The sequence below is a fragment of the Fulmarus glacialis genome, unplaced genomic scaffold (genome assembly GCF_000690835.1).
Source record: "Fulmarus glacialis isolate BGI_N327 unplaced genomic scaffold, ASM69083v1 scaffold562, whole genome shotgun sequence".
Classification (NCBI taxonomy): domain Eukaryota; kingdom Metazoa; phylum Chordata; class Aves; order Procellariiformes; family Procellariidae; genus Fulmarus; species Fulmarus glacialis.
In genome coordinates this window covers 32,722-45,473 of record NW_009197046.1, presented here as the reverse complement: position 1 = coordinate 45,473, position 12,752 = coordinate 32,722, and the positions used below count along the sequence as shown (strand labels likewise).

The window sequence follows — 12,752 nt, the reverse complement described above, 5'->3', positions numbered from 1 at the left end:
TAAAATTGCTTCTGCAACACGTTTCTGCAGTTCAGGGACCGAACTCTGCACTAGCTCTGCTGTGGATCCTGCAGCAAAGCAAAACCCTCTGAACTTTGCAAGGGCAAACTTTCTGACAATGTCAACCCTCTCTTATGTTTTCACACTTGCTAATTTCCCTTGATGACCTGCCACTCTATCTCTAGCATCAACTGTCTATATTAATCATATTAAACATGCTCATTAAATACTAATCAATAAGAAATGAACCCATAGGAAATAAATAATCGTCAACCTTTTTAGCTAGGGGACAGCTCCATAATACCCTGAAGATCACTAGGGAACTTGCCTATATACCAGTCAGTACATTTTTCTATTTCTGAGAGTGTATATGCCAGCAGTGCATTTTTTCCAGCTCATACCTGCCCTTTCAGGCATCTTTTATCACCCAGCAAGGAGAAATCCAATTTAGAACTCACTGGCATAGCTAAAAAATGGTACACATGATATTTCTTGTGTAAGGAATATAGCAGTCCTACAGTTATTTTTAAGGAGTTTTAAAACAGGGAATACAATTTAATGAAATCAAGTACTTCCCATATATTATTTATTTGTTAGTATTTATATTACACTTTCACTTTTGCAAACTATGTTCAATGTGAAAAAAAAACCCCAAACACCATGTATCTCTATACATCTGAAAATCTGTATTAAGAGTTTTGTATCCTAGGGGGGATTTTCTATTGTAATGACTACTGTATCTTGCTTTTATGTAACTGGCCATAAAGAAAGCATAAACTTAGTATTGTGCTGTGACCTACGGAAGCATAGGCATTATATTTACTTACGGGTAGCCCAGTTCCATGAAGTTATTCCAGATCTGCTTTAGCACCATTATAATACCCATTTGCATACAGAGATCGATAAGGCAACCACTAGGGTGGCACTACAGAAAAAAAGAAACAAAAGGTTAAACAGAAGTGATGCTGAGTTTTTAAGCAGTGCTTAAAGACTGTAAATGGATATTACATAATTTACTTAAAGGAAATTAAATGCTGTTCTCTTTAATTTTTAAAAAAATATAAACTCATGTGAGCATATGAGACTGTATTGAGCCTTATAAGCCCATAATCTAATTCTCTGCAGAGGTCAGAATCAGTTGAAACCAATGCAGTTTTCACATTAGTGATGCTAATATGTTGTGCAACTGTGTGTGGGACAGAGGCAAAGGCTAACAAGTTTCTTCAGTGATTTCAATAGTTTTTGGGGAGGGTGACTGTGCCTCAAGTCAAAGAATGAAGAGAAAATTCCTCCTGGCTGCACAGGCAAACAGTTTACTCCTAAAGAATAGACCTAATACTGTTTACTGAGTACTATTTAATGCATATGACTGAGTGGACTATGCAAAGCTTATTATCTTCTCAAAGAACTAAAAATCTCTAACTGTCGAACAACAGTTCTCAGTGTCTCTTGCTGAGTGCTTGCTTTAGCAGTGGCTCCAGGCCTTGAAGAAGTGGTGCTGCTTTTGGGAGAGATGCTCAGCTAGTACAAATTTAAGTAATTCCACAATTTTTCATCTAGTTTTGGAAGAAACAGAAAAGGACCAAAAACCTTCTGCCATCAAACAGCATTTTTCACAATTGACTTCGCAAATCCAAACAGCGGAGGTCCAAGCTGTATTGTTAGATCCTTGGTATTATGGATAAGTCGAACAGATCATTGTCATAGAAATGGAACTATTTAACTTTTAGGGAGAAAAAATTTGACATTAGTAACAAAATGTGATACGAATTTCTCATACATACATTGTACAGTGCTCAGAACCAGGGTCCCTGCTGAGGTTTCTCTTGACCTCATTCAGCTTCTCTTTACATTAACAGGGTGGCAGATATTTTTTTTTTTAAATTAACTTTTCTAGCATATTATTAAATCATCATCCTTCTGTTTTTAGAAATCAGTCACAGGAGCCAATATAACCTAAGAGAGGTAGGTGCAGTATTAATGAAATAGCAGTGATGTTACAACCATAACATCACTAATGCACTTTATACATTGTGGTCTGAATATGCCCATGGACACTGGACCAGACGATATCATGTTATTAAATGTCTTACACTTGGCTTCAAAAGGTGAAGAGAGGGCTATTGGAGGGATATCTGGGCATTATATTCTACATTATGTTTCTAATAAGACCTAAAACAGATTATGGTCAATAAAGTTGAGACTTTTTTATTAGACATTTCTTTTACTATTAGACTTTTTTTTTTCTCTGAGAAAGGCAAAATAGTAGGAACTACTAATAGTAGCTTCCACCACGAACTGACCCAGCCTGTAACACCTCGCTGCTGCACTTCCCTCCCAAACCTTTGTTCCTCCCATCTCTGCTCCTGCAAGTGAGGTTCTTTCCCTGCTCCCTGATGCCTCTCTGAGATGATTCAGCCCAGTAACTCTTGAGAAAACTAATCCAGCCAGAAAAAGGAAATGTTCCCTGCTGATACAGGGAACTGTATAGACAGACTCCTCACAGGGTTGGACAAGCCAGAGCCAGTGCAGAGGAAGAGGAAGGAGCAAACTTCTGTGGGAAGTCAAAGGAAGAGCAGAACTGTCCTCTTTTGGCAGCAGCAAGCTGTTAGGTCAGCTTGACCCCCTCAGACTTTGAAGGGATGTTCAGTGAATTTCTGTCTGCCTGTTTATCAATTTTTCTTTCCTTGAATGTACAGAATTCACTATTTCAAAATTAAGATGGCTTTTTCAAATTATTCCTTTTTTTGCTAGTGTTCAGATGACCTCTATTAACCAAAATATTTAGATATCTGGAAGTGTTTGTAAATTCATGTTGGCAGTGTAAGACCTGCATTTTCCACTTGCCATTTGTCATGTATTTGCAAAGTTGTTCCAGTTATTCAGCTGTGAAGCAGGAAAGAAACCATGGGATTTGAGTGCGCAAATAGCAGCACAGGAAGCTACATGACTGATCCAGAAACTGCTGCTGTTCACCTCCAATAACTGTCAAATGGGTTGTGAGTTCTGAATGTATTTGCCAAAAAAAACGGGATTGGCCCTTGAGTGACTTGCAAAGCCAACCTCTCATTGCTCTCCAAGTCCATTTGGTTTCACAGACATGGAACATTATGCCAGTAGCTCTTTTGGGAAGTTTGTTCGGTTGTTTTTGTCAATTTTCAAGTATATTTTATGTGTGTGGATTTTTAAGTTATTATTTTATCATTTTAGCTCCCTGGTCAGCAAGGCTAGAAAAGCTGAGAAGAAAGGATTTTTTTAGAAGCAAAGAGTTGTCAGATTCATATCTGACTTTGATTCATTTCAAGGATGAAATATTTCCAGTGTAAAAATGTGAGTAATGTTTAAACCACTATCCAAATGTGATGCAAACACTAAAACTGCTAGCACTGAAAAGGGCATATATATATCAATCTGTAGATGTTTTTGTAGCAGGTGGTAGTGTCAGCAGCGTGGAGTTAGACGGCAACTGAAAACCCAGTAAAACACACAAAAATACCTAGGCAGAGTTATGTGTCTGCCTCTGCTTGCATTCACTGCATCTGTGGGCAGCAGATAAATCAGTGGGTAGTTAGCGAACACTCACCTCTTCCAGTCTCCACCGGTTTATCAGCCTTAAGTAGGCACCAGGGTGTCCTGTAAATCTTTAACACAGAAATATACATCAACTTTGTTGTGTAAACAGTCTGGTCACAGTAGTAGAAGAAAGCTCACACTGCTGTTTTAATCTAATGTCATCTTAGTGTGATTGTTATAACTATAAAAGATGTTATGCTGCAAAAAGTTTTGTGGGATTCCTGGAATAATTTCTATGAAGTGCTAAGTATATTTTAACTTCCAGTTTTATTTCAATACCAAATACTCTGCTGTTGGATATTCAGCATATGCAGAGAAGAGAGAAAATCTGAATAAAACTGTTCATGTCATTTTGGAAAATGGCTTTCAACCGCCAGACTGTTTCCTTACACCCTAATGTGGGCTGTGATATCTGCTTTGCTGTGAAATCCGTGAAAATGTTAGTTTTCATCAGGAAAACACAATTTTCTTCCTATTCTCCCATGTTTTCTCCCAAAATGATTCCCACAACTTCCCACATGCAAGTAATCCGTACTGATGGATTCTTCTACTCAAGCCTTCTCTACTCAAAGGTTCTTCTTTTGCTTTTAGGGGACTTGCAGAAAGAGACGTACAAATATATATATATATATTTCATTTGCTGTGGAAAAAACCAACTGATCACTTATAATTCACTCTTAACAGTCCAAATCATATCAGAGAAGAAGCAAAGTATTCAGGCAGTTGGACTAGATGATTGTTGTGGGTCCCTTCCAACCGAACTATTCTATTCTATTCTATTCTATTCTATTCTATTCTATTCTATTCTATTCTGAAAGAAAAAGACACAGTGTTATTTACTTACTTGTACAAATTACACACATAAAGACAGAGTGAAATGACCTGCACGTATAGTAATGTGGGATGCGTTAGTCCCGGTAGTGAAATTCTTAAAAGTTAGCATTGAGCCAATGTGGTGCTAGGAAAAGAAAACTACATCTGTTTTTGGGCTTTTGTAAGGAAAATAAAACTGCAATCTGTCCTGCTTTGCTATTATGGAATTTGCATTTTGAGATGTGTGATAATATGGTCCCATTTTGTTTCATTACAGACAATTCTATTTCTTCTCTCTACTTCATTTTGCACATATAAGGGTGCAGAAATCAATCCTACCTTCCAAGGAAGAATGCTATATAAAAGGTAGAGCTGTTCAGATTGACAAACTGAAAAAGAAACATTTTCAGAGTGAAGCTGTTCTCCCACTCGGATTCGGTACGAGGCTGCTCTGTGAAGAAAGAGAGCAGAGTTTCAGAGGTTTAATCAGATTAACAATTTCCCTTGGCACAAAGGCTGCACACACCTATCAGAGCTGGCAATGTATTTGTAAGTTAGCCTGCTGATTTCAAAATACAAGCTGACAGAAGAAATTGTATCCAAAAGCAGCACACAGCAAGTGAGCTTGTAAAGGCTTCAAAATCTCTTCTGATTTCTGGATATGTATATTTCCAGGAGACTGTGAGAAAGTGGTCAAGATAATGTGTATAATAAAATCCCTCCTGGATTCCTGTGTGCTTTACAGGCTCAGGCTCTTGTCTTGTTTCCTTTTCTGCAATCTACCATAATGACATTGCCAGAAAGCACCCCACTACAAGCTATGCAAGTGCCTTTTTTTTAGAGATGTCACACTGAACTGGAGCAAATCCCCCTTGTAATTCTGTTTCATGGATTTGCCTACCATGCTGGCACCTAAGGACTCTACACAGGTATCAGTGGAGTGCCACTGCATGACTCCCTTTCCTTGACCCAGGGAGCTCATCATAGAAGACTCAGAAAAAATATTTTGCAATGGATGGGGTAAGGCAAATGGGAAAGGGGAAGACATATTCTTCCCTTCAGGTAGGCTCTTAATCTCTGTCTAAAGAGATATCAAGACAGAAGTTAACAAAACAACTTCTATGCCAACACACCAGTACCATGTCCTGGAACTACTTTCCAGTTGGCAGGAGCTTGTTATTAGTCAACTATTGCTGTGAACAGGAGTAATCAGAGGAGAAGTGGAGGTACTAATGGTGATTCTGAGGATCATAATGGTAGTACTTATATATTACTTCCAAAGGAGCCTTCAGTAAAGTATTGGAAGTACAGAAACAACAACGATAAACTATATTCTCTTTAATCAGAGCTGCCCTACCCATGAGGAAATTTCAAACAGATGCATCAACAAAACCATAAAACAGACGATAAATTAACAACTGTGTTAGTGATTTGGAAATGCCTGCCAAGAAACCCAAGTTTGTGTGTATGCCGGTACATGCATATTTAGCTAAGCAGAAAGAAATAAAACATTGTGGATTTTTGATGTCAGCCTGTGGGAAGTACAAGTTTGACTTTAACAAGGCTGCTGCCGCTGAAGCTTTGCTCGTATGCCCATCAGAGACAATCACAATGCTCTGGAGGAGCACGGACGTGAGCTCTGAAAAAGGTTGTGTAACGGCTAAAGAAGGACACCCTGAATGTAGTTTTGCTGCCAATCCCACTCTGAGCTTATTACACTGATAAAGATCGTTCAAACCAAATCAGCTACTTAGGCCATCAGAGTAAAAACCACGAAACAGTCTGAACACTGTCAGAACAGCTTGACCCACTGAGTTTTCATACAAGTGCTTTCTGTACAGGCTACAAGAAGCAGACCTACCTTGATGATAACCTGGCAGAAAGTAATCAAGCTTCAAGGTCTCTAGACCATATCTTACTGTCCCCAGGGTGTCACAGGGAGTAAAAGGGCTTAGCCTGTGCAAATCACATACTTGAAAGTCGTATTTCTCAACTGTAACTAGCAGGTATCTTTTCCATGGATACAGGATGGCAAAAAATATTTTAAATTTATAGCATACAAATGAGGACTCTCAGTCTAATGAAACAACAGAACAAAATGCTATCTTACACAGATGTGCTTTGAACACATCACCTATAACTTCCCAGCTGTAGAAAAGCCAAAATCATCTGTGTGTTTTCTTTGAGCAGACACCAAAATCTGTCCACCTGGTCCAAAATACCTTACTGAACATCATCAATGTACAAAGGTATGCAGAAGCTCAAAATAATCTCCTCAAACCACTTCTACACATGCCACAATATGGTTCGCTTAATAGGCCTTCAGCAAGAGTCTCCTTTCACGCTTTTTGACACTAAGGAGGCCTTGCCAATTGCCACCAACTACTGCAGTCTTCCAGCATGATCAGGATCTCCAGAGACTCTGCCTGAGCCATGGATATATGAGTGATAGCCTATTGCTACCACAGTGACAGTACATGTTGTCCTTACTCTAGCATAAAGATCACCTTTATGGGTGAGCTGAAAAGATTACAGAAACTTAGAACGCCATTAGAGTTTAGGTGTTGGTAGAGTTGATGAGTCACCTAGTTATTTTCCCTCCAAATTACTGCCCCTTTTAACAGCATATGTTTGATAGTCAATAAGCACCTTAGTTTCAAGCTATAAATTCAGCTTCCAGAAGTGATTCCCCCATTTCCAGGTCTTCACAAAACCCTGGGGGTGTGAGTGCTCAGTCTTTTTGAAAACTCATGCTTTTTCCCCAAAGGTAACAGTTTGTTTAAGTTCTTACAAGATAAGGAGTTGGAACAAGAACCAAGCATGGCAGGTGGGTGATTGTTGTCACCACTGATTGAATGGCACTATAGCTTAGTTTATACACTACTTCATTATAAAGTTAAGAAAAACATTAATTCCTATAGATTGCAAATTAATCAGGATTTTTCATATTTATACAAACAGTTTGAATGCTATCAGAGTATAGGGACCAAAAAAATCAGTACAATATCGTTCAATTTTGTATTTAACATTGCTTACCTAAATTTGTCAGGAAAAGAGCAACCTTTTCATACAGCTGTAACAGAGAAGAAACAGCCTTTTAGATATGTGACCAGCTCAAAAACATAGAACTGCTTTCTAAGTAGAATAACTGTTCTTACATGTTAAATCTGACATCCAGGTGGTCTCTGTGATGTTCTGATAATGATAATAATAAAACTATATAGTAATAATACAATAATGATATAATCAAACAAGGAACAATAATATTTTTAAAGCTTACACTCAGCTCTTTTCATCCACAATATATGGAGAAAAAATGCTGTCTCTGTCCCTATTTTACATACACAGTGAAAAAGCATCAGAAAAGTTTTCCAAAAACACAAAGCAGAACAATAGCACAACTGGGATTGTTGGTTTAGTTTCTTATGGAACATGTATCTCACAAAAAAAATCACCCTAGTAAGAGCACGCTCTGGTATGTTGGGTATTTTGGGCTTTTTGGGTTTGTTTGGGGTTTTTTTGGTGCTGAAAGGAAAGACTGGGGAGGCAGGGTTGCTTCAGAGAAAGTCTTTAGTAATCCCCACCACCAGACACATTTCTTACTCTGAGTCAGTGACATTGTTCTAAATCCTAAGTGGTACTTTCTGCACTTAGCAGATAGCATGCTCTCCAACTCTCTGGGAGACTGCTAACTTCATAAAGCTTACAAAAACTAACAACAATTTCTATTTGCTTTAAATTAGTCTGGAGCCTATTCCCACAAAATGCTAAATGTCCTTAACTCTCACTGATGTCTACAGGGATACAAAGCTCCTCATATTTCAGGCTTAAGTACTTACTTATTCCTAAAGTGCGTATCAGCAATGTTTCTTTTCATTTGCAGTTATCCTTATAAACTCTTGCTTAAATTGAGTTATGCACAATTTACAGACCAAACTGCCTGCTTAAGAACTGAAGTCATCCTGAATTATCTCATCCATGTTAACAACCACTTCTTGCTTAGAATAGCTGTTTGCTGCCTTTGGAGTAAACAGTTTTGTTTCAAGTAATGAAAAAGGCGGTTTCTTCCAGGTTTAAAAGCATCTCTTAAGGGCAACTGTAAAAGTGATAAATGTCTGGGTGGTTTATATCCTGATCCCAGCAGGGAGTGTGCTATTTTATAAATGTACATTGCTCTGCAGAAGCGGGTATCAAAACTATTTTGTTGCTGTTCCTCCTGGAACAGTAAGACTGTGTTAGAGATTCTGTTAACAATGTTTGGATCTAATTATCTGCTACCGCAGTTATCACTACTAGTCCCAAGGGGCCTTGTTTAAGATCATATTCTGTTCTGCGTTCATCTTTTCTATGGGCGATGTCACTGGAATTAACAGGTTTTATTAACCTAGGTAAAGCTAATGGTTATTCCCAGGTCAGGCTGCAGGATTACCTGGGAGACGTTATGCTTGAAGGTAATTTCATTCTGTCACGATGGATGTGTCAGTGTATGTACCTAGCTCTCAGGGCACCCAGTCTAGAAGTTACTTGTGGTCTAGAACTTTCCCCTGATGCTTAGAGAGGTTGTCAACTCGTATCAGAATCACTGGCGGTTTTCCAGGCTTCCTGGCAGTGAATTCCCTACTGTTATATACATCTTGGTCTGCTCTGGTTTTATTACTGTATCTTTGCTCGCTCTCCTGCTACTTTTCTTGAGTCACAGTTTGTAGAGGATTCAACTACCTGAATTGCTCCTGGGGAGAAAAAATTTTTTTTTTCAAAAGAAGTACCACTACTGTCTTTCAGTAAACTACATTAATACCTCATCGGAAGTGAGGGATTATGTTCTTAAGTCTTTCTTTTGAAAAGCTTGTGCAGTTTCATATTTTGGGGATCTTTTTTTTCCATAAGGCTGGTGGTGTTTTTATATTATATGGTGTTCCATATCTAAGGCTGTGGTGTTTATTGCATGGTAATGAGTATAAGGCTTAAGAAATCCATCTTTGCAGTGCTCTATTTATTTGATGTATTTTAGGAAATAAAAAAAAGTTTCTCAAAAGACACCTTCAAGCCATCTTCCATTATTTAAAAAAAATCTGTAAGCTGTAAAACTCTTTGAGAACCAAATAATTTTTTTTGTGCAGTATTTCTTTGTAGCTGCTTCACTGCGTATACAATGACTTATACTGAGAGCTCAGAAATGGATCTTGTACTGACATAGATATATATTTTCTTTTTATTTCTTCTGTGCTTATTGTGTGCTCTAGGTAGATTAAAGAAAACCCCCCAAAACTGCAAACAACAAACAATAAATCAAAAATAACATAAGAGAGCCGTCAGGATAAATTCAGAGAGAATAACAGCTTCCACCTCTTCTTTCTGCCCTTTCTTAGCCCGTAGTCCGACCTTAGGGAAAACATAGGAAAGTCAACAGTTCTTGATAGACTGTCCTAGTCACCAATCCAGTCTTGCCTCTGCCAAAGGGAGAAGTGAAGTCCTGCAGCAAAGCCTCTTGGAATTTCCTGCTATATAAACAAGGGGCTGTTAAAATTAATTTTCAGATGATGGAAATGCTTGGGTATTGCACAGGAAAGAAAGTAGTCTCCAAGCCAGCACTTGGAAATGTGCAGGCCTGAAATAACATCTCATACTTCCCCTAGGAATTAAGTCAGCATATCTCCTGGAGCAAAGCCTAACATGCTTTTTGCAGAAGACGCTTGCTACTGAGTGGGTAGAGATACTCCGTCCTGGCTCCAGTATCTGGATGGTTTGTAGATTGATCCCTCCTCCCCCTTAAAATGCATTCTTACAATGTCAGTTGACAATAACCTGATAGTAAAAGGCCATACACCTCTTGCCAAGAGCAACTAATAGAAGACACATTGTTATCAGAGCAATATACAGAAGTACCTGCATCTCGATGGAAGGATGAAACTCATTCCCCATCTAATCTATGTTATACTTAGTCTTATGGGGGCTGTTAACACACAGAAATGCCTTTTTTGTGTTTGTCCCAGTCTGGTTCCAAACCAGTTCACAACAATAACCTGACCTCAGCCAGCCCCCCTGCAATGCACCCAAACCATGTCTCTGGTGTACCCTGGCAAAGGCCATAGGCAGCTCACGGAACAAGTCATGTCTGCTCAAGCCTCGTGAAGTTTTCAGCCCAAGGGAGTTCTCCTGCATATGGACATTGTGTCTGTATATGCACATCCTCACTGGTAAACTACTGTGAAAACTGAAGCTGGAATTACTGAAACTAGTATAAATAAGAATTAAGCTTGGCCACTGTATTTAAAAAATAACATCAAAACACTAATTAAAAAGAAGAATATTAATGAAATGGACTGAAACCTGCAAACATATGAAAGGAAAAAAAGAGGCAGAGGATAAAATAGGAATATGGACATGTCTCCCTAAAATATTTTTTAGAACATTTAAACATGCTTTGCATAATGTCTTGGGTTTGGAATTGTACTTTACATAAATAGTGAATGATGTCCATAAACAATAATGCCATGTCTGGCTTAGCAAGACACTCCATTCCTACTGAAAAGGGAACCAAAGGCATTTGGTGGTCTGCAGACTGAGATATCTACTGATCTGATGGCTTGGGTATAACTTTGGATATGTTAGTTTTACTCACCACATTCAGTAGCATGATGATGCAAAAGTTGATGCACACTGCAGTCCCTGTAGTTGCAACCTGAGAGTTATTCCTGATTAAAGCCCACTTAAAGGCAGCAAAAGTGCTGACAGTCACAACACGGTAAATAACAATGCCAAAAACAGCAGCAATCACCACACAGATCTAAAGGAAGACAAAATCAGAGAGAAGAACCTGAAAACTTTCAGTAGAACAGGAGTTAACTTCTCTCTGAAACCCTGAAAACTAGAACAATGAAAGACTTAAAAATGCATCCATTTTGATTCCAGAGAAAGGTTTCAACATGAATATTCTTCTTATTTGAAGTCCTTTTTATTTTCCATAATGCAAAATATCTTTGAAATAACATTAAAATAATTTTTACTTTTAAGCATTTTCTTGAAAATGTATCTCTTCCTTAGCATTAATGCAGGCAACAGTGTTATCAGCTGTGGGAATCAAAAATTTTCCTTACATGCACATTCTGCGATGTACAAAGGCTAGCCTCAAGCTGATGTCCCAGCTTGATGGTGTCATATTTGGGATGGATTTTGTGCTTTGATGGACTTTACACTTACAGGAGAAAACGTCTCCATTTGTAAGCACTGCCTCAGCAACAACCCTGGCAAGCCACCCTAGCAAGTGGTTTCTTGCTACAGTTCTGGAAAGATTCTATCTAGGGAAGGTAACAAATTCAATTGCCCTTGTAATTTCTTCTCTAATGAGACTTTCAGCAAATGTGACTGTTATAATGGGAAAGCCATGCAGCTGAGCCAGGATGCTAAATCACTTGATGTTCCATATGCAACAGTTGAGCACTAAATGACAACTGTTTTCCATCGTGACCAATTTATGTCACAGTTTAGCAAGCCACCTAAAGGAGAAACAGTTGGGAATTAGCATGGGTGACTCATCTCATAGAAACTCTGACACAGTACCCGTTAGCTACCGTATCAGGTAGGGAGGGAGTTTCTTCAGTAGAAGATAGATGATTATTTGCAAAAGATATGTGTATTCCAAGGTTATCCATAGACAACTTAAACCTATCAAAATTGAAGTAGATCTAAGTTAATTGAATGGGCAAAATGATTTTGAAAACACTGAATGCTAATCAAGCTGTTTTCATATTTTATTAGTTACTGAATTGATTGACATAATCCCAGTGCAGATGAAAAAGAAAAGTTAAGTGTGTGTGAATGTGAAGGGCTAGTTTATTAGATTCTCTGCTACCACATTGGCAGCACATAGAAACATTACAAAGTTACTGAGCTAGAGGATTGCCTCTGGATTCCCTGCATAGTGTTGAGGGGAAGAAGGACCACTTTTGTTTGTTAACAGGAAATCACTAACCTGGTTCAAGCTATTAGTAACTGCACTGTGAGAGTCAATGCTGTGAAATTTTGAGAACTGCTCTAACTCGAAGTTTTGATAAGAGTATATCTATCTCCTGTGTTTAAAGCTATCATTTTTAAGGAATATTTTTACCTAAATGGGGAAAAATTCGGAGTTTTTCTAACTCATTGGAAGCTCACGCTATGCCAGCAATAAAAAATATCTTCAGTGAAAATAATCTTTGTCCTGTTCCAAGGACTGATATGGGGACAATTTGTGGCGCACACAATTGAGAGCAAGGCTACTATCTCCGACACTTTGAGCAAGATCTATCACTAGGCTAAGAAGATTAATGACTGCCTTTGCAAAGGGTAGGGAGTGAAAACTGTCACCCCTTTAAGAAAAAAATGTA

The 12,752-nt window shown here is 38.3% G+C and overlaps 1 protein-coding gene across 1 annotated transcript in view; it reads right to left on the bottom strand.

Moving 5' to 3' along the window:
- Positions 1–12,752, bottom strand: part of ANO4 (anoctamin 4) — a 53,023-nt gene that overhangs the window by 14,739 nt on the left and 25,532 nt on the right. Inside the window, exons 9-13 of the mRNA XM_009572385.1 lie at positions 11,009–11,173; positions 7,423–7,459; positions 4,726–4,837; positions 3,584–3,641; positions 828–925 (exon numbers count right to left, since the gene is read on the bottom strand). Coding sequence (XP_009570680.1) covers positions 828–925; positions 3,584–3,641; positions 4,726–4,837; positions 7,423–7,459; positions 11,009–11,173 — 470 coding nt within the window. The remainder of the gene's footprint in view (positions 1–827; positions 926–3,583; positions 3,642–4,725; positions 4,838–7,422; positions 7,460–11,008; positions 11,174–12,752) is intronic.